At 40.2% G+C, this 27,800-nt stretch overlaps 1 protein-coding gene across 7 annotated transcripts in view; it reads left to right on the plus strand.

Moving 5' to 3' along the window:
- Window positions 1-27,800, plus strand: part of ptprfa (protein tyrosine phosphatase receptor type Fa) — a 301,290-nt gene that overhangs the window by 188,452 nt on the left and 85,038 nt on the right. For 4 of the 7 annotated variants that reach the window (XM_088077355.1, XM_088077357.1, XM_088077359.1 and 1 more), the window contains 5 exons: window positions 14,300-14,569; window positions 15,622-16,203; window positions 19,315-19,451; window positions 20,326-20,470; window positions 27,328-27,521. In XM_088077355.1, coding sequence (XP_087933481.1) covers window positions 14,300-14,569; window positions 15,622-16,203; window positions 19,315-19,451; window positions 20,326-20,470; window positions 27,328-27,521 — 1,328 coding nt within the window. Of the gene's footprint in view, window positions 1-1,654; window positions 1,667-14,299; window positions 14,570-15,621; window positions 16,204-19,314; window positions 19,452-20,325; window positions 20,471-27,327; window positions 27,522-27,800 lie in introns of all 7 variants that reach the window. The other 3 variants (XM_088077354.1, XM_088077356.1, XM_088077358.1) reach the window with 1 other exon arrangement.

Here is a 27,800-nt window from a genome sequence, read left to right on the forward strand (position 1 = left end):
GTAAGTGAGTCCACTTGACATGGTAACATTTTATTGCCATCAAACTAACAATACAAAGTCTATCATAAGTAGAGCATTCAAAAATTAAATTACTGAAAGAAAAAGATAAATTGATTCAGAATGTCATTCTGTACTGTATTGCACAGCTTAGCTCAGTCACCCATCTCTGAAACTTCATACTAAATTATACAATCAACTCCAAATCTGCACTAATTGGCCAACTGAGGCACACTCTTTTCAGGCAACCCACAAAAAAAGCATGTTCAGACTTTTTTTGTTTTTTTTTCACAAAACACAGTTTGCCTCAGAGGGCTTTACAGCATAAGACATCCCTCTGCCCTTAGACCCTCACATAGTCTATGTAAACCAACAAAAAACAACCCTGTAACAGGGGAAAAAATGGTAGAAACCTCTGATAAGGGATCCCTCCTCCAGACATGCAATAGATGGCATAAATAATTAAATTACAGTTATTAGACTTGCTAACAGCATCTCTGATGACACCGTGTATGTTTTTAATCTAGAATACAAACTCTGCCCTCCAACAGGCAATTCAGAGTTCCTCCATTTAAACACAACTGTCTGAAGAATGTGTTCATACATCAGTCTGTCCTGTCAGTTTTTTATGGGGATGTGCTGTTTGTGTAGTTCTGTGTCTAATTTGTGTATGAACTTCATGAGCGAAGCTGCTTGAGGATGCAAAATGAATTTCAGTGTAAACTGACAATAAAGTTTATTGTATCATATGATATTGTATACAGTCAAAACATTAAAATCCGACTCAATGTTGAATCTAACAACCATTATCTAAATACAATACTAGCATAGTTAAATAGATTATTGTTGTCCACAGTCACAGCATAAAAACACATGGAGTATCTTGATGTAGAGGGTAGAGGTAGAGGGTGAGTGGACCAACAGGATGGTCAGTGTACTACATTAACACAGTATTAGGTTATCAAGTGTCCCTCCTCAGAAATTAATCTAGTTAGGACTGGGCTCAGGGTAAAAGAAGTTCACATTTCAAAGGTGAGTGTTTGACTGATCCTATCAGAGGCCATGTTTATGTGCTCATTGATTACAGGGTTTGCAGGCTGAGTTTGCTCAGAGTCAACGGCCAGAATGAATGTGGGCAGTAACAAACTGCCTGCTTTGTCTGTTTGATGAAGTCTGGTTGTCAGCAAGTCTCAGCCCTCCTAATGCTGCCTTAATTCACTGACTCTGATGGGCCCAAAGCCTGCAGCAGAGTTCAGGACAGGAGAGGCAATGTGATTGTGTGCCATAGTTTGTCTGTGGTAGGGTCTGTGTCTGTGTGTCTGGGTGCTGACACTGGAATGAAAAAAGAACTGGCTATTTATCTGTAATGGTCCACTGCTCTGTGTGTGTGTGTGTGTGTGTGTGTGTGTGTGTGTGTGTGTGTGCGGGCGCTTGTCACCTCACCGCACAGGCTGTTGTCTCTCCTGTGATTTTCTCACTCATTAATGGATAAGCAGATATTTGCCTGTTTTACTCTCTTTGTTTCTCCTTGTCTTCTTCTTCCTACTCCTTATTTTGCCCCTCTTGTTTGTTTTTGTTCTTTTTCACTTTATCTTAAATCCCTTCATCATCATTGCACCCCGCCAACCAAAAATACAATCCAAATCTCACCACTCAGATCAACGGGAAGGTTGGTTTTTTTACTCTTTACCCTCCTAAAGCCAAGGCCTGGCAGACTGGAGCCGTGCTGCGCCAGCATCTCGCTAGGCGCCTCAGGCCCGTCCCGGCCTCCCTCTCAGGACCCCAACCCCACAGTGCAACCCCCCTGCTACCCCCCACCCCCACCCTGACTCCCTCAACGACTCATGTTAAAGTATATGCTGCATTGCATCTCATCACGTTCCGTGCAGCCTGTTCCTCCAAGATTTTGTGAAATGTGCATGTGTTAAATGCAAATAATGTGCTTTTGTGCAAAAATGTACAATTCCTCACCAGGAAAGGATTACTTGAGGGATGTGACACTAAAAGGCATTGCAAAAAGTAACAGTGTTAGGTGAAACATCTTTTTTTTTTCTTTTTCTTTTTTCAGACTAAAGAGTGACCGAACCTCAAATGTTGCAAGATGAGAAAGGAAATCTCAGGTGTCCAGGGTTTCGCTGTAGTTCCTCTCTATTTTTCTACAAAGGCAATAGGCCTCACTTAATACATTTTATAGCATCTTTACAATAAATGATCTCAGGAGTTCAAACTTATCTAGTTGAACTCACAGAAATGCGAGGACAGCTAACATTTTATTTGCAATTTGGACAATGTTTTTGCTCAAACAACCAGGTGATAAATGCAATAATAATAAATCTTTTCAATAAAAAAGATACTGTTATTCTGCCTGTAATGTAGGCTATGCTGCAGTGAAACAAAACAAAACATCTTATACTATACTGTACTATACTTTTTTTATTTTAATATGTTTAACAATTTTTATTCAAATGTAGCAGATCTGTACATGTAAGGAGCCAACAGCTCACAAAAGGCTACAAAGAACATAAACCTTAAATTAACCTTCACGCCAAAAAACACAAGGCAAAAACAAACACAAAAAATACAAACAAAAACATAACAAAATTTTTATAACCTTATCAAATCTCAGAGATCAAACTTTATGTTTGTGTTGGCACTGGAATCACCACAGATACTGACCAGTTATTCCCAAAACCTCTGAAAACTTTAGAGCAGATTTTCAAATATACATTACACAGAAAACTGTGTTTCTATGTTGGGGGTCATTGCTCAGACCTCTGAGTCGTTCTTACATCAAGCATGGAGGAGATGGTTAAAGCTGCATTAATTCACCTTAAAGAAACAACTCTTACATAAGTCTTCATTTGTCCTAAAAAAACTAGCACAGCTTCTGTGACGACTAACAGTGATCTCAGAGGGACAGATGAGTCACTTGGCACTTGCTAAAAGTTCTGGTTAGGACTGGAAGAAATAGTTCCAATATCAAATGCTCCTCCATCAGGTAGCCTCAAGGACCAATCCTCATAAGAGGGCAGTTCAGCATCCCATTTTCACTTACATGTGAGGTTGTGCACTTTCAAAGATGGTTACTCTTAAAGCTTCTGGGAACGTGGCTTGAAATAGTAAGAATGCACATATTATATCAAAGTTAAGTGTCTTGTTAAGTATCTACAAAAATCTGAGTAAACATAAATGTTCCCAGCTATTAGAGAACGTAGATAAAATCTGCTCATTTTGAGGATAACAGCATTTCTCCAGACTGTGTGGGCGTGGAAGATTACTTTTTGATTTACACTTCCTTGGATTCCACCTCTGTCAACTTTCTCTCATCTCCACGATGACAGCCATGGAGAAAAGCAGAGTCTGCGTGGTACAGCTTTGTCTGTTCCAGCCCTCTGACTCTGGCTGTGTTTCTAAATCCAATCTGACTCTCTGCACTAAAATAAGAGAGCTGTTGCTAGAAGCCACGGAGTGTTAAGTTTCTCCATGAATTAACCAATGGTTAAGTTCATTACACATTCTTTCTATTCAGCACTTTTGCTGCTCCTTTTCCCTAGACAGAGTGCCCAGTGTGCTCTGACATTCCCAGAGTGCACTGCTGTGGATAACCGAACAGTACATTCCAACAACACTCCCAATTTACTATTTGTGCCAGAGTGCTCTGACACACAGTGAGTGATTCTGAACGCATCCTATAGACAGGAGCGTTTAGGGATTTCAGTAAGGCTTGTTAAATTAGTATCAACTAACAGCTGTCTTTTGATTGGCTTTTTCCATATTAATTGATGTGGATCAGGGATAACCACGCCCAAATCAACCCAGCTTCAGGAAACTGACAAAAAAAAACTTAAATGACTATATTTCAAATTTCAATTGTGGCTAATGTCTGATGATATTTTTCTGCTTTTTATTGTGCCTGTACAACCCTAAATTATATATCAAGAAAGTTTTGGGTGATTTGGGTTCCCAGAGGTTTTAAACAGAACCTTAGTCTAAAAAAAGGAAAACAACAGGAGCGCTCATGGTGTCCCTCAAACCACCGGTGCTCATGGAAGGAAATACTTCAAAAAAAGGGCAGGAACTTATTACCAAAAAACTGTGGTGTAAATGGTTTGAAAAGCATAAAAGGCCTTTAATTCACAGGGCTACAAACATTAAAAATATAAAAATATAATTAAATAATCGGCTTGCGCCTTCTTCATGGTGTAGTGACACACTGAGACAAAGAGAGTGATTATAGTTGCAGTCACCACAGGTGTGAACCTAAGCCTAATTTTGACAAAACTATTTACATGTAAGTGACAAAAAGATATGCCCAGTATGTGCTGTAGTCACACACCTCACACCTTCTTGGTGAAGGAACATTACCTTTACATAATTTGTGCCCATGACATAATATGAGTTAAGCATTTGTTCACCTCACAAAATTTTGTGACTGTTTCTCCCATGATTTCCTCTTCAGCATGCTCGAAAGTATTGTCTTGGCTAATTCCAAAGCATGGCTTGCTGCAGTTCTCATCAGCTGTCTGACCATCATTCCGCTGAGTCAGCCTCTGAGCTTAAAGTAAACTGTTTTTACATCACTCTTCTCTTATCTGTGTCTTCCAGAAATCTAGATTGTGCAGGAGAACAAAATAGCCTCAAACATGTATACAGCTTTTTCCAAGACTCTTAATGCTGGGTCACTAATAGGAGAATGCTGAGGAGCTATGACACTGAGGGGGAGTGAAATACTATTGGAGAAAATTGCAGCCCTGGCTGCCCCACTTTGTGTTTGGTAAATGTATTTGCAGACTTGTGGTGCAGCTTGTTGGTCATCTTTTATTCTAGAGAAAAGGTTTTCTTCTTGGCTTAATGCTGGAGTTCAGAGAATGTATAGATATGTTGAAGTAAGAATAAATGGCATTTAAATACTGTTTAAAAACATATTTCTCAGCTCAGAAGACAAATGCATCCATGTCAAATCCAATTAAAACACAAAAAAGACGTTAGTCGGGGAAAAAATAGATTTATTTTAGATGCAATTGTTATATGAAAAAATTAGTTGCATGACCAAATATTAAGTCCCCTTTAAATCCTAAAATTCAGCTATCCTACAGACAACTGTCTAAAAGTTTAGTGTTTCTTTATGAGTTGAAGGTGTACAATTCTATAATCTGAGTCTAGTGATGAATCAGACTATTAGCCAATATGTTCAAACTGCAGGAAAAAGTCTGATTTGCTTCACAAATCAGATCTTTAAGACAGACTGTCCACATAGTTATTGGCAAGTGATCAGGTTGGATTTGTGTGTCCAAACACTTACATGGCTCTCTTTGGTAGGCGAAGGCATCAGTAACTATGTAGCTATGCTGATGACACAGCTTGCATGAGCAGCTTGCATGACCATGATAAATAATCAAGCTGTCAGGTTTAATTGTTTGGAGGTGCCTTCAAAGCCCAGTGGACAGTTTCTTTTTGCATATGTCCGTCTGGACTATGGAATACTGTTCTCCATGTTGTCCCTTATATCAACCAACCAACCAACCAACCAACCAACCAATCAATTATTCAATCGACCAGGTAAGCAACTTGGTACCCCTGTAAGACCAGCTCTTTTCGTTTCCAGACTGCTCTGTTCTGTCACACCGATATATGGAAAAAGAGGCACCTTGTTGAACGGCGCTGTCTTGTACTTCAGAATATAGCCAAGTTTTGGTGAACCAAAGCTCATTGCAACCCCTGATATCCCGCTGAATACTAATACCAGCACAGATTTCGTCAAGTTAGTTTGTCCAAAGCCTGACGCTTGACAGAGAACATCTATATGTACGGGGTCTTAGCTGGTGTTTAATCCCTCCACGTTTGCCTTGGTGCCTCTTCCCATGTTGAGATGGATGCAGAGATGGTCTTGCTTGTCCATGCAGTCGGATTGTAGCTGAAAATCATAATTTCCACTTAATCCTTAATAATTTCTTTGATATTTACACATAAATGATTGCTTTATTGATTAACTCAAAATCTCTATCAGCCAGTTAGCTGAGTCAGCAGGAGTCAAAGCGATGAATTTATTTCCTTATTCTGCTCACTAACTTGAAGTCTGTATCCGTATGTTATCATCATCACAAAAAGTACTGCTACATCTTTGAGTTGAAAGTTGAGTTGATAGAATCAGCAGCTACTATGAAGATTCCATCCGGTTGCCTGGTGATGATGGCATCGTTCAATTCCTGCAGTGCATTTTTTGAAATTGCAACAGAGTCTTAAGCGGAATGATGGCTCCCAACAATGTCTGCCCATCCAGTGCAACAGCTTGATCCGGGATGTTAGGGGTTAATCATGGCTCTGTGAAGATGTGCGCAGAGTAGTCCCAGATCTCCCATTGCTGAGTGAGCCAAAATCACATCTCATCCACTTCACTCTCCTTCATCAGACATCAGACAGAAGAAGGCTTGGTAGAGAAATCAGCTCCCACTCCGAGTTAGGCAAGGCTCACCGTGATCTTCTCCCTCTTTTCGTGTGGTACTTTCAGTTTCATTTCTCTTCTCCGGTCTGACCGGCTTGTTGGCGTATGTCGTAGGTGGGGACCCTCTTGTGGTCTGCTGCATGCAGTACAAGCCCCACACAACTTTTCCTGATGCTGATAAATGGTAGAAAAGTCTTCTAAAATTAATCTGGATACCGTCTGGATATACCACAAAACAAATTTGGGTTTATAGTCTCAACAAGGCCATATTGTCACCAAAGTATCCTTTTGCATAAAACATCACATACAGGCTGAAGTGCACAATTAATGCATACCATCTTATTTGACAAACATTACTTGTTTTACTATATGTATGTAAACTGATCGCAGTAATAACTCAGTTTAACTTGATAGAACACATCTTGATTTCACTGAATTAAGACTCACACATCTGTGTAAGTGTGACTGGGAACTTAAAGGGAAACTCCTTTTTATGTCCATTTCCCGATCAAAGTCACTTTCAGTGGAATTGCACATGGTTTTATTTTTCCAGCCAAAAGCTACAGCACACAGTGCAGAATCGAATGAAGGCTCATTTATTCTCCAATCAGAATCAGCTTGGAATGCATTCTTATATTAGACATTAAAAGTTCTCAGAATAAAATGTCCTTTTTAAGTTATTTTTGCCTTCAGTAAGATCCAGTATTGTGTTACATATTCCCACTTCCTGTGTCTTTTAAACATAAAAAAAAATCAGAATATGATAAAAATGATGAAATCTTTACAGTCATGATGTTTTTATTGCTCAGTGCAGGATCATCACTTGAAATATTGGCTCAACAACTGCTTTGACACAGTAAAAATATTCCTGGCATGTTCAAAAGCCCCTGTCAAAGGTTACAGGTTGAACCCCTGATACGCTAAGGTGCTTTAAACCTAAGGCGTTATAGGTTTAATTCTGTATGTAGATGGCACATTTATCATTTAATTTTGTCCTTTACATTTACATTAATCCTTTGGACAGCATGTAGTGGCTAGATGTTATATATAGCAGCATCCATAAATCTATACAGATGTATTCCCACTTCTGCTTTCCAAGTTTAGTAGCTGATCAAAGGAAACTTCATGCCTGTCTGTGCTGTAAACTCCTCTGTTCTTTGAATTTACCTTTCTGTCAGACAGGAAGTTAGAGAAAAAATAAAATGTCTTCATTTTCCACAACATGATATTGATTACTTTAAATAAGGGCTGAAATTGTAATGTGCACAGTTAACTAGTTGACCTGCAGTGTCTAGAGTATAGTTGCATGGTCTTGCTATATTGTTTTTTACTACTGCTGACTTTCAATGCAATCATGTTGCCTAAATGTTTACAGTGTCTTCTAGAAATAATTACTGAAAGACATAAAGCAAGATTTGGCCCAAACATTACTTTAAAACATGAACAACACTCCACTTGTTAGACTTGATTGAGGAAGATTACTGGGATGGTCAATGTTTTGTAGAGGCCGTTTCTGATTTGTTAACAGCATCATATACTCGAAATGCTTTAGTGGGAATTAACTAAAACATTCTCCTTCCAAGATGCCACAAATCACCTCTTTGTCAGTGGACTTCCACGTCAACATTTTTCGCACAAGGTATTCTCCTGTGTCTGTTGACATTCCAGGACACCGTAACCATTGCCATATGTCAATAAAAGCACATTGTTAGGAGTAGGTAACAGGTTAGGTTGAGAAAAAAAAAGTTTTTCTTTGAATTCATTCTGGCAGGAAACAGCTGGATTTTGGGTGATAGTCTGGAATTTGTTTGACCCATCTACAACCTTCCTTAAAGGGACTTTCCAGCTCCTTATACGAGGTTGTTACCAGCAACGTTTCAACTTGACGCTGTCCAACGGTGTATCATACATCCATGACAGGTGCTGTTCTGCAACGTTATTAACTAATGCTACTTGTGGACACACTGTATTGCCGTGCTAGGTTCCAACCACTGGCGTATCATAACACTGCAACCGGTTCCATCTGGTCACATTACAAACTGACAAAGCCTGGCGGTGTGTCTTGCCGCCATGAAAGGTGGCTTCTGGTGTCAGTGTCTGACATCATTGAGCGACAAAGTGGCTGCAGTTGACAACTTTGGAATATGAATAGGCTGAAACTAATAATTTCTAGCCTGCCCAACACACTGAAAGCATCAGGTCAGCCGAAAGACCAAAAATATACAATAGACTGACTCAGGTTGGCCGTACCCCCTCCCAGCACAGTGGAACTCAAAGTTTTATGCTTTTGGGTATTACAGCTATCATGTTAGTTAAAGGAAAACTGATTTACACATTAATGTCTTTCAGTCCGCTATGGTCTGGTGTTTTACTTATTTATGGCTGTTTGCCCCTTTGAGACACTCATTCCATCAGGCAGGACTAAGAATGGTGACATCGTCTTCTTAAATAGTTAGCTAGCCAATTAGCTAGGCTACATCCATGACAAATAGCAACAGAAAAATTACTTAAAAAATAATGACTTGACTGAATGATATCAGCGCAACAGTACTGGTTGTAGAAAGTCTACTTACAGAAATTACACTTCAAACTGAAAGGAGACTCAGACTGTTCCACACATACTTTCCCTCCTTTTTTTTGTACCATATTCAAAACATAAGCAACTCTGTCAAGGATCAACATGTGATGATGGTCCTGGATCAACATGAATAAATCATCTAGGTCCAATCCAGCTGAAGACAAAAGCTGCTTTTACCTAAACTGCCATTTACAATGTATCAGTTGAGTATTCTTAATCCCTATTGATCAGTCCTGCAGTAAGCATGCTGCTGCCTCTCCACCTGCGCTGCTACATGACTTCCCTGGCAATGCATCTATATGTTTGCTTTCCCACCTATCTTAGCTTCTCCTACACCTCCTGCCCTTTCTTTATTTGTCCCTTATATCCTGCCCCTCATTCTCACATCTCTTTTCTCTGGCATGCCAATAAAGATATGAGTTTGTCTGCATTCTAACGATCAGCTGCTCCTAATGTGCACCTGTTCCTCATAAATGTCATTGTGGTGAATGAGTGACAAAATTAGTCTCACCATGTGTAATTGCTTCAGTCATTCACCCATCAGATTATTGTCTGGACCAACAGAAGCAATAATAACATTGTCATGACATTTTTGACCATCTTCCATGTCCACGGGTAACTTCATAGTTTCTAATTGACTAATATAAGAACAGGATGATACCTTCACTGCTGGTCAGCACACTGATACCATCCATCTGCTGTACTCATCAGCAAACAAGCATCTCAGTGTTACCTGACTTGTATGGCAAGTTGAATGGAGAGTATGGCTGAATCCAAATGTCCACCCTCCGGACTTGTGGGCTGAACCCTCGCAGACTCCAGTGATATGTACTGTGATGTGTTCTCTGTTTTAACAAAAAGTGTGCGAGGGCAGAGACTGCAAGCTGCTGATTAGACAGGCCCTGGGTCTCTTTCACTGTGTTTGAAACAGTTAAGGGACAACTGCAATCATGTATACAATCATGATCACTGCTGTTTTCCTCATACAAGCTGATGAATAGTGTCTGCTCACAAGATATAAATCCCATTTATGGGCTCTTTTATGACTGAACAAAATTATATTCACACATTACTATACAACATATAGGCTACACACATTGTGATACAAAAATGTTTGTAAATATGGACACTATGATTGCATAAATTGGGTGTTAACTAACATTGGAAGAAGTTCTTTAGATGTTTTTCAGTCACTTTTCTTAGCCTCTATATTTGGTATTACACTGCACAGTTTTTAGCCTATAGGGTCAGCTGCAGTAATAAAACTGCATTTTGATTAACTGTACTTCTACATATTTCTCTATCATGATGTGGCTGAATGTTATTTCTGGCCTACACGAGTCAAGTAACATTTAAATACAGTAATTTATAATAAGTTAATTTTGTTTTTCTGGTTAGCAATAGAGTGCCCCAAGGGTGACATTTTTCTGCAGGCCAACACGGAACATTGCCCTGGTTCCCTCATCAAAAAGCCTATGGGGATTTTCCATTGGATGTTTGATCATTGCAAAAAATAAGCTATGTGGCAAACAAATGTTTATGATACTAGATGTAATTGCCAGAAGTAAAAAGCCATTGTTAGGCCATAAATAAACTACACTACCGTCGCGTGACCACCAGGCAACCTGCTGTGATGACATTCTGTAGTGTCATTTTGGCACTTATTAAAGACACATAAAAGCTTCAAAGTACACAGTGGAGTATTTACTTACATATTTTATGTCATAGAACAAAACCTGGAAGACTCTTGTGCTTGTGTGTACCACAGAACTTATTTTAGACTTCTAACCAAAAACCCATTCAAAAAACTAACTGACTTTGAGATGAGGGAACCAGAGGTGCTGAAATGCTAATTCATTTCTGGGTTTTAGGACTCATTACTGGGGTTTTCTATTTGAAAAATTTGTGCGTCATGTCCGTATTAAGAATTGTGGGTAATTAAACCAGTGATGTCTGGTGAAATCTGCACTCTGATCAGACTCCCTGGAAGTTGGCAGAAAGTCTGCCCTAATACCTCCTGAGGACTGGTACTTCCTGTGAATGCACCCGCAAAGTCAACGAGTTTGCAAGTGCGGTGAAGTCCGGACATTTGGATTCAGCCCAGGGAAAGGCTACAGTGTCACTTATGTCCTGTACATGTTTGCTTAAGGTCCAATAGTTTCAATCCAATATTCAGATTCATAACATTGTGGAAACAGTGTAACTGCTGGCAGCTGACATTTTAATGCCCTACCTACTCCCACTTTACTATGGTAAGGACATCAACAGGTAATCCTCATGTGATGATGTCTGTGGCTGGTGTTTCCATTTACTAACACACACAGACACACACACACACACACACACACACACACACACACACACACACACACACAATCTCCTGACACTCTCCTCTGTTAGCATCTAAATTTGTTTGCACCCATCACTGGTTGACCAACATTAAAGCTTATTTATAGTTATTAAAGCCAATCTGGCTTTGAAATGATTTAGGGAAAGTAGCAAAGGTGGCCGGGAAACACTCCATCACATTAGAGACAGGTGTGTTGGAAGATAAATGGGGAAATGAAATGTCAAGGCCTGGCTTTTACTGTGCACCTGCTGTTCCACCACCATTAGATTATTGTCCCCCATACTGAGATGCGATAAAAGTTTGACAAGAGAGATCCAAATTCCCCCAATGATTTTAGGGTTTAAACCATTCTGAACTTTAACATAAAAAAATGCAATGTTTTGTGGAAGAGCTCCCAGTCCATTCACTGTCGGAAAGTCTTAATATGTTATGACACATGTTTGATAACCATTTTACTGTTAAAAGTAACAGGACAAGTCATTGTTTTTTAATCTGGTGGAAGAATTTTTCAGCTGACACAAAGATAAATTGGGTTATTGTGTGATTTGCCGTGTCCAAACTGACACCAAAGCCTGGCTCCTGGATCGCTGTCACTGACTCTTGACCTTTCGCTCTTTTATATTTTCCTTGGTGACTGTAGAGTTCATACTAACAACAACATGATGCAAGTTTTAAAAAAAGACTCCTTTTAGTACGACACATCAGACAAAGACATCTCCACTTTAAACCTTCAGCTCTGTATGAACACCTCTCTTCATGACAGCCAACGGAAGACAGTAAATACAGCATTTGCACAGAAATAGTCCCCTATTCACTGATGAAACAAGTAGGATTAGAGGTGACCTGGATGTAATTCCAGTTCTTTAATTTTCTATTACAAAGTGAATGAAGAATGTCATCACAGTTAATGTGGGGAACACAATGAATATATGATACAGCCTCATCATTTATAATCAACTAGTGTTGTAGTGGGGAAAAACTGACCCTGAACTGTTAACTAACATATCAACAGGTAGACCTGGTGGAACATGCAATGGGTCATTGCCTGTGTTGTACCAACTACACAGGTAATGTCCCAATTGCATCAAGTATAAACCCAGCATTAATGTCACACAGTGATTTACAATGAGAAAATGGAGCTGTACATTGCTCCTCTCAAAGCTAGATTCCATTAAGAAAAACAGTGATTTAACATCACTGAACACAGGAGCTGCTGGTTAACCACTGCCCCGATCAGTGTCTGTGTCATTGTATGACTTGGTGTTTAAAAGGGTTAGGTTGGATTTACCAAAGTCACACAATAACACAAACTAAAGAGCTGTTAGAAGCAGCAGTAGAACAGCAGCTCCCGGGTTTAGCAAAATAATCTGTTTTTGTCAATGGAATCTGGTGACTTTGACAAGAGCAAAGATGTGGAACTGAAGCAGTTATTGGCTCCCCTGTCAAAATGGACTGTCTGAAGGAAAGGGAAGGCGATGAAATACTCTCAGTATAGTATACATTTAAAGTGATTGGTTTTTTTTTTTTAGGTAGGACTTTTTTAGGTGGCTAAACTAAATTGTGTGATCCCTCCACAGCAGTACATTGCTAAGCTTCTGTGCTGGACTCCAGTTTGCTTCTCCACACTGCGCCATGCTGACTGTCATCTACTATATGTAACACATTGAGTATAGATAAATAATCCATACAACCCCACTTCAAAAAAACTGAACTATCCCTTTAATGCCTAAAGTTGTCTGAGTTACATCATGTTTGCGTTAAGGTCAGTGTATGGTCGGAGAGTTTATTAACGCAGGCAAAAAACAAAAGGTAAGTTGGCAGGCAGAGGAGGCAGGAGGCTGGCTGGATTCCCAGTGATCTTCAGAGATGGCGAAATGGAGAAGTCACGAAGCAGACAAAGGAGATGGCAGGCTGACAATGGAGGAGACACATCGGAGATCTGAGCACAAAAAAGTCACTTGAGTAAGTTGAGCAATTGCAAAAAAAGGCACACACTAGAAATAAATGCACAGAGAGCATATACAAAGCACTACCATATGAGATGGAATTATCCAGTGTCAAAGTGAGGTTGAGACCAGGCTTACAGTATATGGAGGGCTTGATTAGATGACCAAAAACTGGTGTGTCTACTCAACCAGAGTGTGAAGAGCCAGCCACGCCCCCTGCCACACACAAGCGCTGCAAGAAAAGGAGACAGAAACAGAAACAGGGCAACAAGGAAAAACACACACACAGCACAAAAAACAAACCATAATAGTTTGCATAGTATGGCAGCTGTGATGACATTAAAACTGTGATGACATGAAAATGTCTGTACTAATGATGGATTACAAGTCTTAACAAAATTAATTTTAAGTGTATAAACCACAGATCTGCTTGAAGGTAGGATTATAGTTGTCTTAATATTTTTCTTATAGACCAACCTGGCAAAACTCTCTAAAGTGTATTTAGACTAAAGCCCTTAAGTTAAATCAGGGGTAAAGGAAATGAAAAAAATCTCCTTGTAAACACTGAACTAAAAGATTTCTGAAAACAACACTTCACTTTTAGACATCAGATGCTGAAAATCAACTTAGACTATATATTATATTTGTGATGCTCTCTAACATAACATGAGCAACAATACTACTAAACAGTATTTAGGTAACAGGGTAGAAATAGCCTATAAATTAGCTTTAAACTGACTCAGGAGCAGAAAAGCACATCCACTCAATGAAATATAAACTGCCTCTAAAGGATGATGGGACAGTAAAACTGTTGTCACTCAGGTTCATCCATCCCAACCACTTTATGCACATAAGTGCACAGTACAAGCCAGGCCAGACAAACATGACACCAGTCCAGTGGTCAAGTGATCCACCCCCCCCACTCACCACACCACCACAACCCCCTTGTCTGTGTCCACTCATTCTCTCTCTCTTTACACCTGCAGTGCGTCGTGTGCCTCCCCGTTTCTCAATCCCCCCCACCAATCACGAGGTGATGCCTGGCGGCAGCGTCAACCTAACCTGCGTTGCGGTTGGTGCTCCAATGCCTTATGTCAAGTGGACAAGCCGTGAGGTGGAACTGACCCGGGAGGAGGAGATGCCCATTGGCCGCAATGTCCTGGAGCTAACTAACATCCGGCAGTCTGACAACTACACCTGTGTGGCCATATCCTCCCTGGGCATGATCGAGACCACGGCCCAGATCACTGTCAAAGGTCAGGAACACTAGCTCGGTGAGGGGAGAGTGTGTCTGGGTAGAATAGTTCTAGTTTTTTTTTATGCAAAATTTCTAGATTGGGGTTTTAAAGAGTCAGATCCAAAAATCACGATAAAGTATGCATTTATGTATATGTGAATATATAAAAATATGTGTGTATAAATTATAAATTAAATTGTACTCCTCACCACTGTAAGAGCACAGGTTTCCTTGGGGATAAGCAGAAGAGATTCAGAAAAGCCAGAGCATGTATTTATCCTATATACAGTCGGTTCCAATTTATGAGCAAGAATAAAAGAGAGGGGGTGTATGTTTATTTGTTTTATTGATTTCAAGAAGGCGTTTGACGCAATAAATGGGAGCTTTTTTCATACAGGTTATTAAATTGTGGTGTTAATGGGAAGTTTTTATTATGACATTAAGTATCTATCAAGCAAGTCACTTGTGTTCAAGTTAATACATACACAACTGGAGGCTTTTCCCAACAGTTTGGTGTAAAGCAAGGAGATTTTTTGTCTCAGAGCTGTTTTCCAGGTATGTGAATGAATCAGCTCTGCAATTTAAGGCTTCTAACTTGGGAGTAAAGGTGTTCAGACTGTGGGCACACAGCATGTGTGCACTAATGTAATGTAATTCACGAGAAAAGATTACATAAAGTGTGTTCCTAATTGTTTTTCTATCCATAAATTAGTTTTCCTTCTCCACAACACCTGGTACATGAAATGGATGTATAGTTTAGCATTGTTTTTTAACCATTCAGGACAGTATAGGCTTTGCTGTGTGGCTGCATATAATATCTGCAATTTTGATGACCTCCTGCTCTGTCGTGCAGACTTTAGATGGATATATATAGTAGCCTCTATGCACCATAATACATGTGCTAAGTCTGTTGCAGATCAGGTGCTGGCAGAGACAGGCCCCTGAATAAGGATAAACTGATAGAGCTGCAGTGTTGAACAGCTTTATGTACTCTAAGTAGATGTCAGTAGATGTTTTTTCAGTGAGTGATTTGTTTGTCTTACTCTCCTGTCTGCCTCTGCTCTCTAACAGCCCTGCCCAAGCCTCCCGCTTCCCTCACTGTGACAGAAACCACGGCCACCAGTGTCACCCTTACATGGGACTCTGGCAACCCAGAACCGGTGTCCTTCTATGTTATCCAGTACCATGCCAAAGTGTCGGACAATGGCTTTCAAGAAGTAGACGGAGTGGCCACAACCCGATACAGCATTGGCGGCCTCAGCCCCTTCTCAGAGTATGAGTTTCGTGTCATAGCTGTCAACAACGTTGGCCGGGGGCCTCCCAGCAGTTTTGTAGAGACCCGTACAAGTGAGCAAGCACCATCATCACCTCCTCTTCACATCCAGGCGCGCATGTTGAGCTCCAGCACTATGCTGGTCCAGTGGGAACCTCCAGAGGAGCCCAACGGCCAAATCCACGGCTACAGAGTCTACTACAGCCCAGAACATGACGCCCCACTCAGTACCTGGCAGAAACACAACACAGATGGCAGCCACTTCACCACCATCACAGGCCTCACGCCAGATATCACCTACAGCCTGAGGGTGCTGGGCTTCACCTCTGTCGGTGATGGGCCTCCATCGGATGTTCTGCAGATCAAGAGTCAGCAGGGGGGTGAGAGCACAGTCACTACGTCACTACATCATAACAAAGCACTGACAACTTGCCACATTGCATTTTAAGCAGTAGCGCCAGAAAGTGGAGGAATTATACAGATCATTTACTTCAGTGAAATTAACAGTTCCACAATGTACAAATACTCTCTTACATGCAAAGGTCCTGTATTATTCTTGTCTTGTATACAGTGTTTTATTAATTGATTCTTTTTGGTCACTTGGATGCACTGGAAGAAGCGGCAAACACAACATTGACATATCTCCTGATAAAGTTGCTATGGGATACATGTTAGCAAACAGTTGCCAAGTCAAAGGAACAAGGCTAGTTCCACACAGCCCAGTTGATCTTACACCTGACAAAGTCGGGGCTTGGCTACATGGTGCTCAGAAGAAGGGCCATGCAGCAGGCAGTTTGCAGCCTGCTGTGGGGTGCGACGGTGATGGTGTTGAGCATCATCTCCATGACTTTAATTATTGTAGAATTGTAGCATTGATATTTATGACTGGTTTGTTGCATCAAGCTACACATGTACTTAAATATCTCTGTCTGATATGCAAGGACTTAGCAGCAAAAATGCTTGTGATAATTTTTTTCAGTGTAACACTCACATTATTTTAAAATTGCAGAAAAGCAGGGCTGTAAGGTGAAACATTAGCAAATCACCAGCTGAGATAAGCACTGTGTGTGTGTGTGTGTGTGTGTGTGTGTGTGTGTGTGTGTGTTTTAAAGATCTCACACACAGAGCCTGTTTTTCAATGTTTTCAGTTTATTGAGCTTGAATGGAGGAAACATGAGGGCTGCAAGTGAAGATACAGCACCCCAAATTCAGCAAACCCACTATTTTTTCTTTTTTTTTTTCACGAATAGAGTTCAGCACCTCTTGAGGCTGATGTAAATCATTTTGACTTAAATGCATATTACAAAGGCCTGAAACTAATATCAGACTGAGATGGATAGGCTGTTTCTACACAGTGTTTTGTGAGCACATCACTGTGATTTAAAGTTTTCCAAAGTCATGCCACACTGCACAATGAGGCTTGGCTGCTCCTGCTTTTAGCCCGTTTTGAATAACACCTGAGATCTACAAGACTATTGATGGCAAGTTTATTGTGGAAGATGAGCTGCTTAACTTCCTTGCTTTAAAAATGACCCCACACAACTTTTCCCGACTTTGATAAGTGCTTCTATTTCGAAAAAAGTTGTGCTTCAGCAAGAGGCGCATTGGTGTCGAAAAGCAAAATTTTGCAAAAACGTAGCATGGATTGGAAGAGCTACAGGCTGCTTCATATAAATACGCTGCCAGCATCGTAATATTCTTACATACAATACAAATACTTATGACAAAGATACGTGATGGAGATATTTTACAGTTTAACAATAAGCTTTGATTGGTAAAATTCCTTGATATTCAGTGTGGGTATAGTCTGAGATTGCCTAAATAAAAATATTTTAGTCATTGTCAGGGATAACGGAGCAAGTTGTTTTTATAACAGCTCATGTTTCAGATTTTAAGTTGCAAGTTAGAAATTAAGGACTTTACTTTGGCATACAGCATAACAATAAACTTTGATACAGTGAAAACTCTTATTTTGTGTCCATATGTAGTCAGGGATGTCCTTAGACTCAAATGGAATTATTTACTTATTTATTATTTTTCATTATATTAAGGCCAGCTCTGTGAAGTGCATGGTGTAAAGCTGTCCTATGGATAGATATTCCAGTCTGCCAAACTAAGTGGTCAAATGTATCGCCATGTTATCAGGCGCATGTCATAAGGCGCACGTCATCAGCTTGTTGTAGCTCAGCAGTTCATGTGAGAGAGTGCATCAGCTGAAATCTGCCATGACAAAAATAATTAAGTTAGGCCATGAGTTTCCACAGAGGAAATTTGGTTAACCAGTGATTGTTGGGCTTCTTGGACGCGTGCTTTCAATGGGATATAAACATCCACAAAGATGACAGATGAGATTTCTCCCAGCAAGTAGTCTTCACTCAGTAACAACGGATTCCGGGAGACCAGAGCAATGTTTGTTATGTTTTACTGCATTCGCACACAGTTGTTATTGATGTAAAAACTCAACAAATTCTTCAGGGATTCTCACAAACTACTCATAATTCTGTAAATCTCAAAAGCATAGCACTCTCAGACTATTATGTTTACTCAGGAAATAATTGGAACCATCTGGTAAACATAGACAGGGAGACAGTATGGTTTAAAATCTAGCTGCCCATCCGCGGGCCTGTAAAGTGATTTTTATGATTACGATACATAATACATCTGCAGTATTCATTTAATTGGTATAGTCATACAGCATATCATTTGAAAGCTGTGCTTCTCATGGCGCTGTTAATTCTGACCATTTCAAGATACCTACCTCCAAAGCAGGCTCCATAAACCCTTCTTTCAGACAAACAAATAGCCAGCACATGTGCAGTTGTGTGATGTCATTTAAGACTGTGACATCTCCTGCTTCCACCCTCCTTGGGAGTGTGTTTGCTTGATTGACTTAAGTCCTAGCCAGTCTCAGATCACTCTTGATGGTTGTGACTTGTGTCACCTGAGCTCCACCGCACCTTCAGGCTTAAGGAACTTACAGAAGTGGTAGCAAGAAGTAAAACCAAGACAAAGACTCAAGAAGCCAAAATATATTGATGGCTGTGATGGTATTTGGAGAAGCTGTGACCTGCCACATTAACATAACAGCTGTGGAGATGAAAAACTTGTTAGTAAATGTGAATTAAAACCACTTCAGAGGATTTGACGGTGATAGCATCCTTTATTATTGGGACACGCAAACCCCTCCACCACGATAAGGGATGAGGGAAGTCTGGGCTTCCCTGCTTAGGTTGCTGCCCCCGCGACCCGACCCCGGATAAGCAATAGAAAATGGATGGATGGATGGAGAATCCTTTATTCTTTATCAGTTTTGCTGACTTTTTTGAATAGGGATGAGCACTCACTGCAGCAGTCACTTAATTCCTTAAGTTTCTTAAGTCTCTTTGGCCGTACTCCCACTTCATCTCTTGACTCTTTCTTTGTTTTGAATACACCCTTTGCTGTCTCTGCTCCTTTCTTTTAGTCTTGTTTGACTTTGTTTCTGCTTACAGTTCCAGCTAAGCCATTGGGTTTTGAGGCTGAGGCTGAACTGGACTCACGCATCATGCTGTCATGGCTTTGGCCTGTCCAGGACCCTGTCACTGGCTTTGAACTGCTCTACTGGGAACACAGCAATCCTACAGACAAGGTAAAACCAACACCAACTTATTCAACTTATATATCTTATAGACCTCTTGTGCATGTGTGTGTATATATATATATGATTATTGAGACTCCCTTTAGCATCATCTACATTTTCCTGTATATAATGTCCCTGAGGCAATAACAGTGTCCTTGCAGGCAGGGATTATCTCATTTTAGCTGTCAGACCTCAGAATGAGTTTAGCAAGTATAGAAACATTTTACTATTATTCCCATAAACACAGCCATAGATCATTCAGGTCCATTTTACGGTCTCTGAACAACACCTGCATCAGATCCTTCTGATTTCAGGAGATACATCTCCTGATATCAGAAGCACATTGTTGTTGTTGTTGTGATTTAGATTGTGTAATTTTTGTGCTTCTTTTGTACAAACAACATATATTTCCTGTCTGCATATCAAGGGAGAGGGATCCCTCCTCAGTTGCTCTTCCTGATGTTTCTTCCATTTTTCCCTGTCAAAGGGTTTTTTTTATCTGAATTGAGGGTCTGAGAAGAGAGGGTCTTGGATGCTGTATGGACTGTAAAGCACATTGAGCCAAATTTGAGATTTGTGATATTTGGCTATATAAATAAAATTTAATTGACTTGAGAAGAGTTTATTTAGTTGATTCTGTTGATTGTGACTGATGATGTACTGATGTTTTCTGAGACTGTCAAATAAGAGCTTAGTTCATAACAGCCAATTGGTATATCGAGCACTTAACAGGGTGGGCATTTTTGTGTCAATTTTATGTCAGTTTTATTGATGTGGTGCCAAATTACAACAAAGGCTATCTGAGTACACTTTTCATGTTGAGTAGGCTCCTGTGTGCATGTAACGTGGCCATGGTGTTCTCATGGTTTTCATCTTTCCACAGCATCATGTCACTTTCGACCCAGCAGGCTACTATGCAGTCGATGGTCTAAAGCCAGACACACCCTACATGTTTTCCCTGGCAGCAAAGTCTGAGATGGGTTTAGGGGTCTTTACTCAGCCTATTGAGGCCAGGACTGCCCAATCCAGTAAGTACTACAACCTTCTACTGTCACTTTCCAACAAGCCCTCCAACCCATTTGACCACATAAGTTGTTTGTCCTGCCCTGTAATACCACCCATAAGAGCGGGCATACATCAGAGATCATGCCACAAATATCTGTTACCACACTGCAAAGTCTTCAGTTGATTTAGGTTATAATAAAGTTTTAATATTTTAATCAGGTTCAGGCCAACAGCAAACAAACAGAATCTTGGTTTGTATTTGATCAATGCTGCTTAGTTTTACAGTTTGACCTCAGTTTTGGTGCCCACTTCCTGTTCACAAACTCTCACTATTACAGCTAAAAAGGGTGTTTAAATATATTTCTAGAGACATTGTAGGAAATAAATAGGCAGTGCGGTAATATAATGTTGATGGATATTTGATCAGCACTGTCTAGTTTTAACATTTGATTGGATTTCGGTCTGAGCTTGAGAGAAAGAGATAGAGTGGTTGGTAACTCTTTTGATTATCTTTATACTCTTTGTCCGTGCTGTTGGCAAAATTGTTGGTGGGCAATATGAAAATGCCTTGGTATGGCCTGTAGTCAGAGCAACAGCTTGAGAGCCAGCAAAGTTTCACCATGAGGGGGAGGGGGAACATCTTGGCATTTGTTAGATGGATGGCAGTTTACCACAGTTCATCTACACATACTACCCACATTGTTTTGATACAAAGCTAGTTTGAAAATTGGTATCCCATAACTAAAACCCAATGTTGACTTTTAGTTGCGCATTAGACAGATACAGCGACCTTCTGGATGAAAGTCCTTTATTTGTTTAACCAATCCAACTCCTTCCCGCTTCTATACTACATCACTGCCTGACATTAGAGTTAGCTGAAAGCCCGGTTTTTCTAATACAGATGCTAAAATGGTGCCCTGAGCCTTGGAATCACACAACAGCCGCTGACCAAGCTGCTGTATATGACACCCTTGGAATGAGAACAGGTTGACATAATCTAACATCCTTTTAAATTTTACATTTGATTTGTGGTTCTGATCCACCACTGAATCTGAGTTAGCTAGCTATCATCTATCCTTCAGCCATCACAAAAAAACAGCCATGGATGGACTATGACACAAATGTGTGGCTGGCCATTATTAACACTCATAGCACAAATGCTCACCTGCACTTTAATGTAATAAAGAGAGAACAGCATATTTTAGTGTGAAAGTAATCAATTCAATTTGATTTTATCTGTTCAGTCAAAATATCACTGTTAATAAATTAATTGATATTAAATTAATTTACCTCTGGGGGTTTTACAACATATGACATCTTCTGTCAACAACACTGCCCACCACAAAAACACTAAATAGAGAAAAATGGAGAACACCTCAGGAAGATCAACTGAGAAGGGATCTGTTTTCCAGGAGGGACAGATGTGCCTTAGATGTTGTGTGCACCAGCACTAACCAGCACATAACATTACAGTTTAGACAATGCAAATGACAAAAACAAAATAAAATAAATATAAAATATATATATATGTAGAGAGAGAGAGAGAGAGAGAGAGAGAGAGATATGCACAGCAACAACAATAAGAAGAACAACTATAACAATAAGAATCGAAATATGAATAATATTCTATGATAGATAGTATATGTATGATGCTGGTGTATAGATTAATATATATAATAGTATATGTATACAATAATGGTAATAATATTTGTAATAGTAGTAGAAATATAATAACAGAAGTGGCAGTGAGCATCAACCAGAACTATGGCAGCAGGCGCAACCCTGATCCATTGGATACTGAAAAATGAGAGAGCACAAAAGCAACAAGGAAGAAGCCAAGTTCATATCGGAGAAGTGAAAGATTTCACAGCAGCTTCACTGACAATCACAATGATTGTTAACGGTATCACACCTTATGTGCCGTGAAAATGTGGTATTTGCCATAATTACACGGTTATTTCCCTGTAATGGTTGTGGAAGATTGCTGTTTGTATGACTGTGTATATATATCGACAAAAAAAAAAAACAACTCAAGGCTTCTGTCATTCCTGTCATCACATCATTACCTGATGTAACCATACATGCTGTGCAAACATAGTATTTCACCAAATTTTTATGCCAGCATTTACAAGGAGAATTTCCAACGCAGATCGTCATGGGAGATTTGCATAATCCTGTATATATCAGTCTAAAATAAGGCTATAAAGCTAAGGCTCTCTTCCATTTCATAATGTTGCAAGCTCGTAATGACATAACTGGGCTATGTTTCTTGTGGTGCAAAAACACATTGTCGCACAAGAGGAATGAATGATGAATCCAACCTTTCTCTACTCTGCTCATAAAAATGGGCATATCTCAAAAACCAAATAATGTGTATAGAAAAAAAATAATAATAATATTTTTTTTTATAAAGCGCTTTCCATCAAAGTGCTGTACAGGTAATTTAAAACATGTTCAGACAATTAACATACAGACTAAACAACTGAGACACATAATAAACAATTTATAACAGTTTAAAACACATCAAGATTCATATGTAGCAATAAACAAGTAGATCTTAAACTATGCCTGCCTAATGTCTTGAGGAAGACTGTTCCAACACTGGTGCACAGAAAGAAAAAGCACGCTCACCAACTGTCTTTTTCCTGACTTTGGGAACTGTCAGAAGACCAGCATCCTGGGAGCAAAGTGCACGAGAAGGTGCATATAAAGGTCACCAGATCACTCAAATAAGCTGGCGCAATGCCATTTACTATGTTAACAGGAGCACCTTGAAGTCAGCTCTAACCTGACAAGGCAGCCAATGAAGAGAGGCCAACACAGAGGTAATGTGCTCCTATTTACCTGCTCTGGTCAGAATACGAGCTGAAGCATTCTGCACCATCTGCAGGCCTCAAAAACTTTTCTTTGGCAATCCTGACAGAAGGGCATTGTAATAATCATGTCGAGAGGTCACAAAGGCACGAATAAGGACCTCAGCATCCTTCAGTGACAGGATCGATCTGATCTTTGCAATTTTTCTAAGATGAAAAAAAAGGACACTTCTGTCACCTCCTTAACGTACGGATCAAATACAAGGGTCTGATCAAATGTAAAACCGAGATTTTTCACTCTGTCTCTGCAATGAATAGCACAATCATCCAGAGACGGTCAAAAATTATCCAACGGATGATGCCATTTCTGAGCTCTAATGACCATAATCTATGATAAGTTTTTTGACAACCAGCGTCTAACAGCTGCCAGACAGGCCTCAAGTTTGGACATGTCACACCAATTTTCAACAGTTACTGGCATGTATAACTGCAAATCATCTGCATAACAATGGAAGGCAATTCCAAAAGAACGTAAAATTTGACCAAGTGGTGCAAAATATAGAGAAAAAAGCAGAGGACCCAAGACAGACCCTTGTGGAACCCCATGCTTAACTGCACAAGACTCAGACAGAACATTATTAAACAAAATTCTCTGCAATCTGTCTGACAAATACGACTTGAGCCACAGCTGAATGGCGAGAGATGCTGAAAAAATGTTCAAGTCTGTCAAGTAAAATACAGTGGTCTACCGTATCCAAGGCTGAACTGAGGTCCAACAACCATAAAACTGAAGCTCGATCAGAGTCCACATTTAACAAAAATTCATTGACCGGCTTCTTTAGTGCAATCTCTGTGGAATGATTTCCACGAAATGCAGACTGAAGGGGTTCAAATAAATCATTAGTCACCAAATACTGGACAAGCTGCTTTGAGACCACCTTCTCACACACCTTTGATAAAAGGTTTGAGAGAGGTCTGTAATTTGACAGTAAGTCAATGTTCAATCCAGGCTTCTTTAATAGGGGTTTTACCACAGCTGATTTGAAACGTGCAGGAAAAACACCTGCAGACAATGAAAAATTCAAAATAGATAAAATATAAGGACCTAATGAAGGCCAGAGCTCCTCAATGACCCATGATGGGACAGGATCCAAGGAACAGGTTGTTGAGCGTGCTGCCTTAACAACTTTGGAGAACACAATTCATTCACTAAAACAGAAAGCCCATGGCCAAGCACAAGGTCCAAAGTGTGACCATGAATATGTGTTGGTCCAGACGCATATTATGTAAGATTAAAAGAGTCAATTAGGTTTAAAAAGTCCTTGACCAGGGGCTTATCCTCACAGCATAAGTTAATATTTAAATCACCTACAATTAAAATCCTATTATAATGAACAATAAAACCAGTTAAAAACTCAGAAAACTCAGAAATAAAATGCTTATTGTGCTTTGGAGGGCGATAGATCTCAGGAGCTAAAACCACACATGGATTACTAACTGTGAAAAGCTGTGATTCAAAAGAGGTAAAAGCAGCAGAGATCAGTGCTTGTTTGCATTTAATAATGTCCTAAACTCTGTAGGGATCGATCTTCACGGTAGGAAAGCCGGCTCCCTGCGGAGCAGCTCCTCTGGCACTGGCAACAGATGTGGAGGAAGGAGAGTAGTCCGCTGTTCATTTTCAACATGAGCAAACTTTCTAACCACGTCACGGATGTCAAAAAGCGCCTGGCGATCGTACACTAACAGGGACTGGATATTAATCACAAGCAAAGACACCACTGTGAGCAAAACAAACAATAAAAACGGGAGTGGAACAGAGACAGAGAGATGGCGTGCCATGACACCTGGCGCCATCTTTTATCTCTCAATAATCTCTTAATAACTTGTGGAGTTTTAAGAAATATCAAGTTTGTGTTTTGTTTAAAAAAATATAACTTTTTAAGGGTTGTTTACATGGCAATGGTTCTTGCATGAAACATTAAACCTTTGTTGTGGCTTGGCCTTTCGTTCACACGACAGCGGTGTTTTGAAGGCCTGAAAATGCAAACTTTTGAAACTAGGCTCCAGAGCATTATCTTTTGAAAACACCACCTCTTCTGTTGCTGTGTAAACTGGGAATGTGTGGATCCTGTGAGAACAGTGACATCACATTTAAGATACTCCAACAATTGACACCGCAAGCATTACATGCCAATGTAGGCAATAAAGTAAGGTAGATTTATTGGTCATTTTTTAAACAAAGTTTAAAAAACGAAATTTAATTGGTCCCTGATCCTGCTACATCTTTGAGTTGAAAGTTGAGTTGATGAGTTGATTAGAATCAGCAACTACTATGAAGATTCCATCCGGTTACCTGGTGATGTTGCTGCTGATGGCATCATTCAATTCCTGCAGTGCATTTTTTGAACTTGCATATGATTCCTTATGGCTCCTAACAATGTATGCCCACACAGTGCAACAGCTTGATCTGGGATGTTAGGGGTTAATCGTGACTTTGTGAAGATGTGTGCAGAGTAAACCCAGAAGCCCCCACTCAGCAGTGAGCCAAAATCACGTCATCCACTTCACTCTCCTGTGATCAGACACTAGACAGAAGAAGACTTGGTAAAGGAACAGCTCCCACTCCGAGTCAGGCCAGCCTTACCGCGATCTTCTCCTTCTTTTCATCCTGCACTTTCAGTTTCATTTCTCCCCTCCGGTCTGAGTGGCCTGTTGGCGTTTGCCTTCGGTGGGAACAATCTCGTGGTCTGCTGCATTTAGTCCAAGCCCCACACAACTTTTCCCAATGCTGAAAAATCGTAGAAAAGTCGTACTTCATCAGAAGGGGTCATGGCGTTGAAAAACCGTTGCTGAATGAGCCTTAGTCGCATCTCCTCCACTTTTCTCTCCTGCCATGAGACAGAAGAAGGCATTACATGCCAATGTAGGCATTACATACCAATGTAGGTGAACAGTTTTTATTGCTGAGATAATTCTAATTAGTCTTAGGTACATAGCACTGACAACTGGTTATGAAACTTTACTTTACTTGCTGTATGGCTAATTTAACACTTTACCCTCTTAATTTCTTACACTTTCTGCACTACACTTCCTGTCCTTGTCTCACCTGTCTTGAATTACATTAATATTTTCACCACCTATTTTTTTTAAGAAAAATCTGTAATTATTTACAATTCCCTCTGAAGCTGACTAATCATTCTAGAGGAATCTTTATGAGCTCATACTGATAAAGTAAAAAAACAAAAACAAAAAAAAAAAAAAAACGGCTCTTGGCATCCTCCTGACGCTGCATGTGACAGCCTTTGATGTGGGTTTAACCTGCAAGGATAACCTTAACATCTCCTTGTAACTTCTCCAGGCCTGTAACTATCTTATCAAGTCAGGAGTCTTTCCAAAGTCTGATGGTACTCGTCAGACTGGGAAAGAGAACCCACTGAATTGCATAAGAGAGAATAGGCTTTACACAACTCTGCTTCTACTTAGCACATCCTCTGCTGGCATTATTATAAAACACCGGCCTGGTGTCTAAGTAAGAATGGGGACAACAGAGCTTTAGAAAATGACATGAAGCTGCACAGTGAGGGTCAGGGGGTGTGTGGCACTCCAGTATAAGTTTGAACAGTAACAGTAAAAAAAAATGGCAAAAATAAATAAATAAATAAACAAAAACACAAAAAGGTGTTGGTGTGTCCGCGTGAAGGCAGAAGAACAGGTAAACAGTACAAAGCAACAGTACACTATATCTCTTACTTATTCAGTCTCTCTTTTAAACTGGGTGCAGACTAATTTGGATCAGTGCTTTAGGGCTGTAATTAGTGACAGCATGTCATTGCGTCTCGACAGTTAAAGAGCTGCGTTTACCCAGATGTTGCGTTCCCATCGATGCCGATCGGAGCTGGAGGCAATAAAAAGCTGTGTCTACTACAGAGTCATTTGACCAGGCTGTGAATGCCAATTATACACCTTCCCATTGCATTAACAAGCCAGGTGTTAACGGGTGTTAGCAGGTTTTTTGTGCAGTGGGAATGAGGCTTAAGGTTGCTGTTGTGTGCTTTGTTGTGCTGTAGTGCCTGGAGCTCCTCCCAGGAAGGTGGAGGCAGACGCCCTCAACTCCACCACCCTCAGGGTGACCTGGAACCCCCCCTTGTCTCTGAAGCAGCATGGCCAGATCATAGGCTACCAGTTGGTCTACTCCAGGCTGGAGAACGGGGAACCTCATGGCCAACCCGTCATCATTGACGTTTCCTTCCCTCAAGCCCAGGTACTGTCACCTTTTCAGTGAGTCTGAGTAGGTGCATTTTGTTAATTTATTGTAATTTGGCAGGGACAATGGCTGTCTAAAGATGGGTAGTTGATTAAAATCTCAGTAATCACTGGCAAGTCTTACATTAGTGAGTGAAATAAAACTATGGGCTAAGACAAGATAAAACAACCATCAGTTCAAAGCACATTTTAGAAGAACGCAATGGCAAAAAGATGTGTTTTAAGATTTCATTTGAAGGTTTCAACAGATGTAGACCCCCTGAGACCTTCACGCAGA

This window comes from Plectropomus leopardus, chromosome 5 (assembly GCF_026936395.1).
Source record: "Plectropomus leopardus strain MGB_pleo_1.0 chromosome 5, ASM2693639v1, whole genome shotgun sequence".
Lineage (NCBI taxonomy): Eukaryota > Metazoa > Chordata > Actinopteri > Perciformes > Serranidae > Plectropomus > Plectropomus leopardus.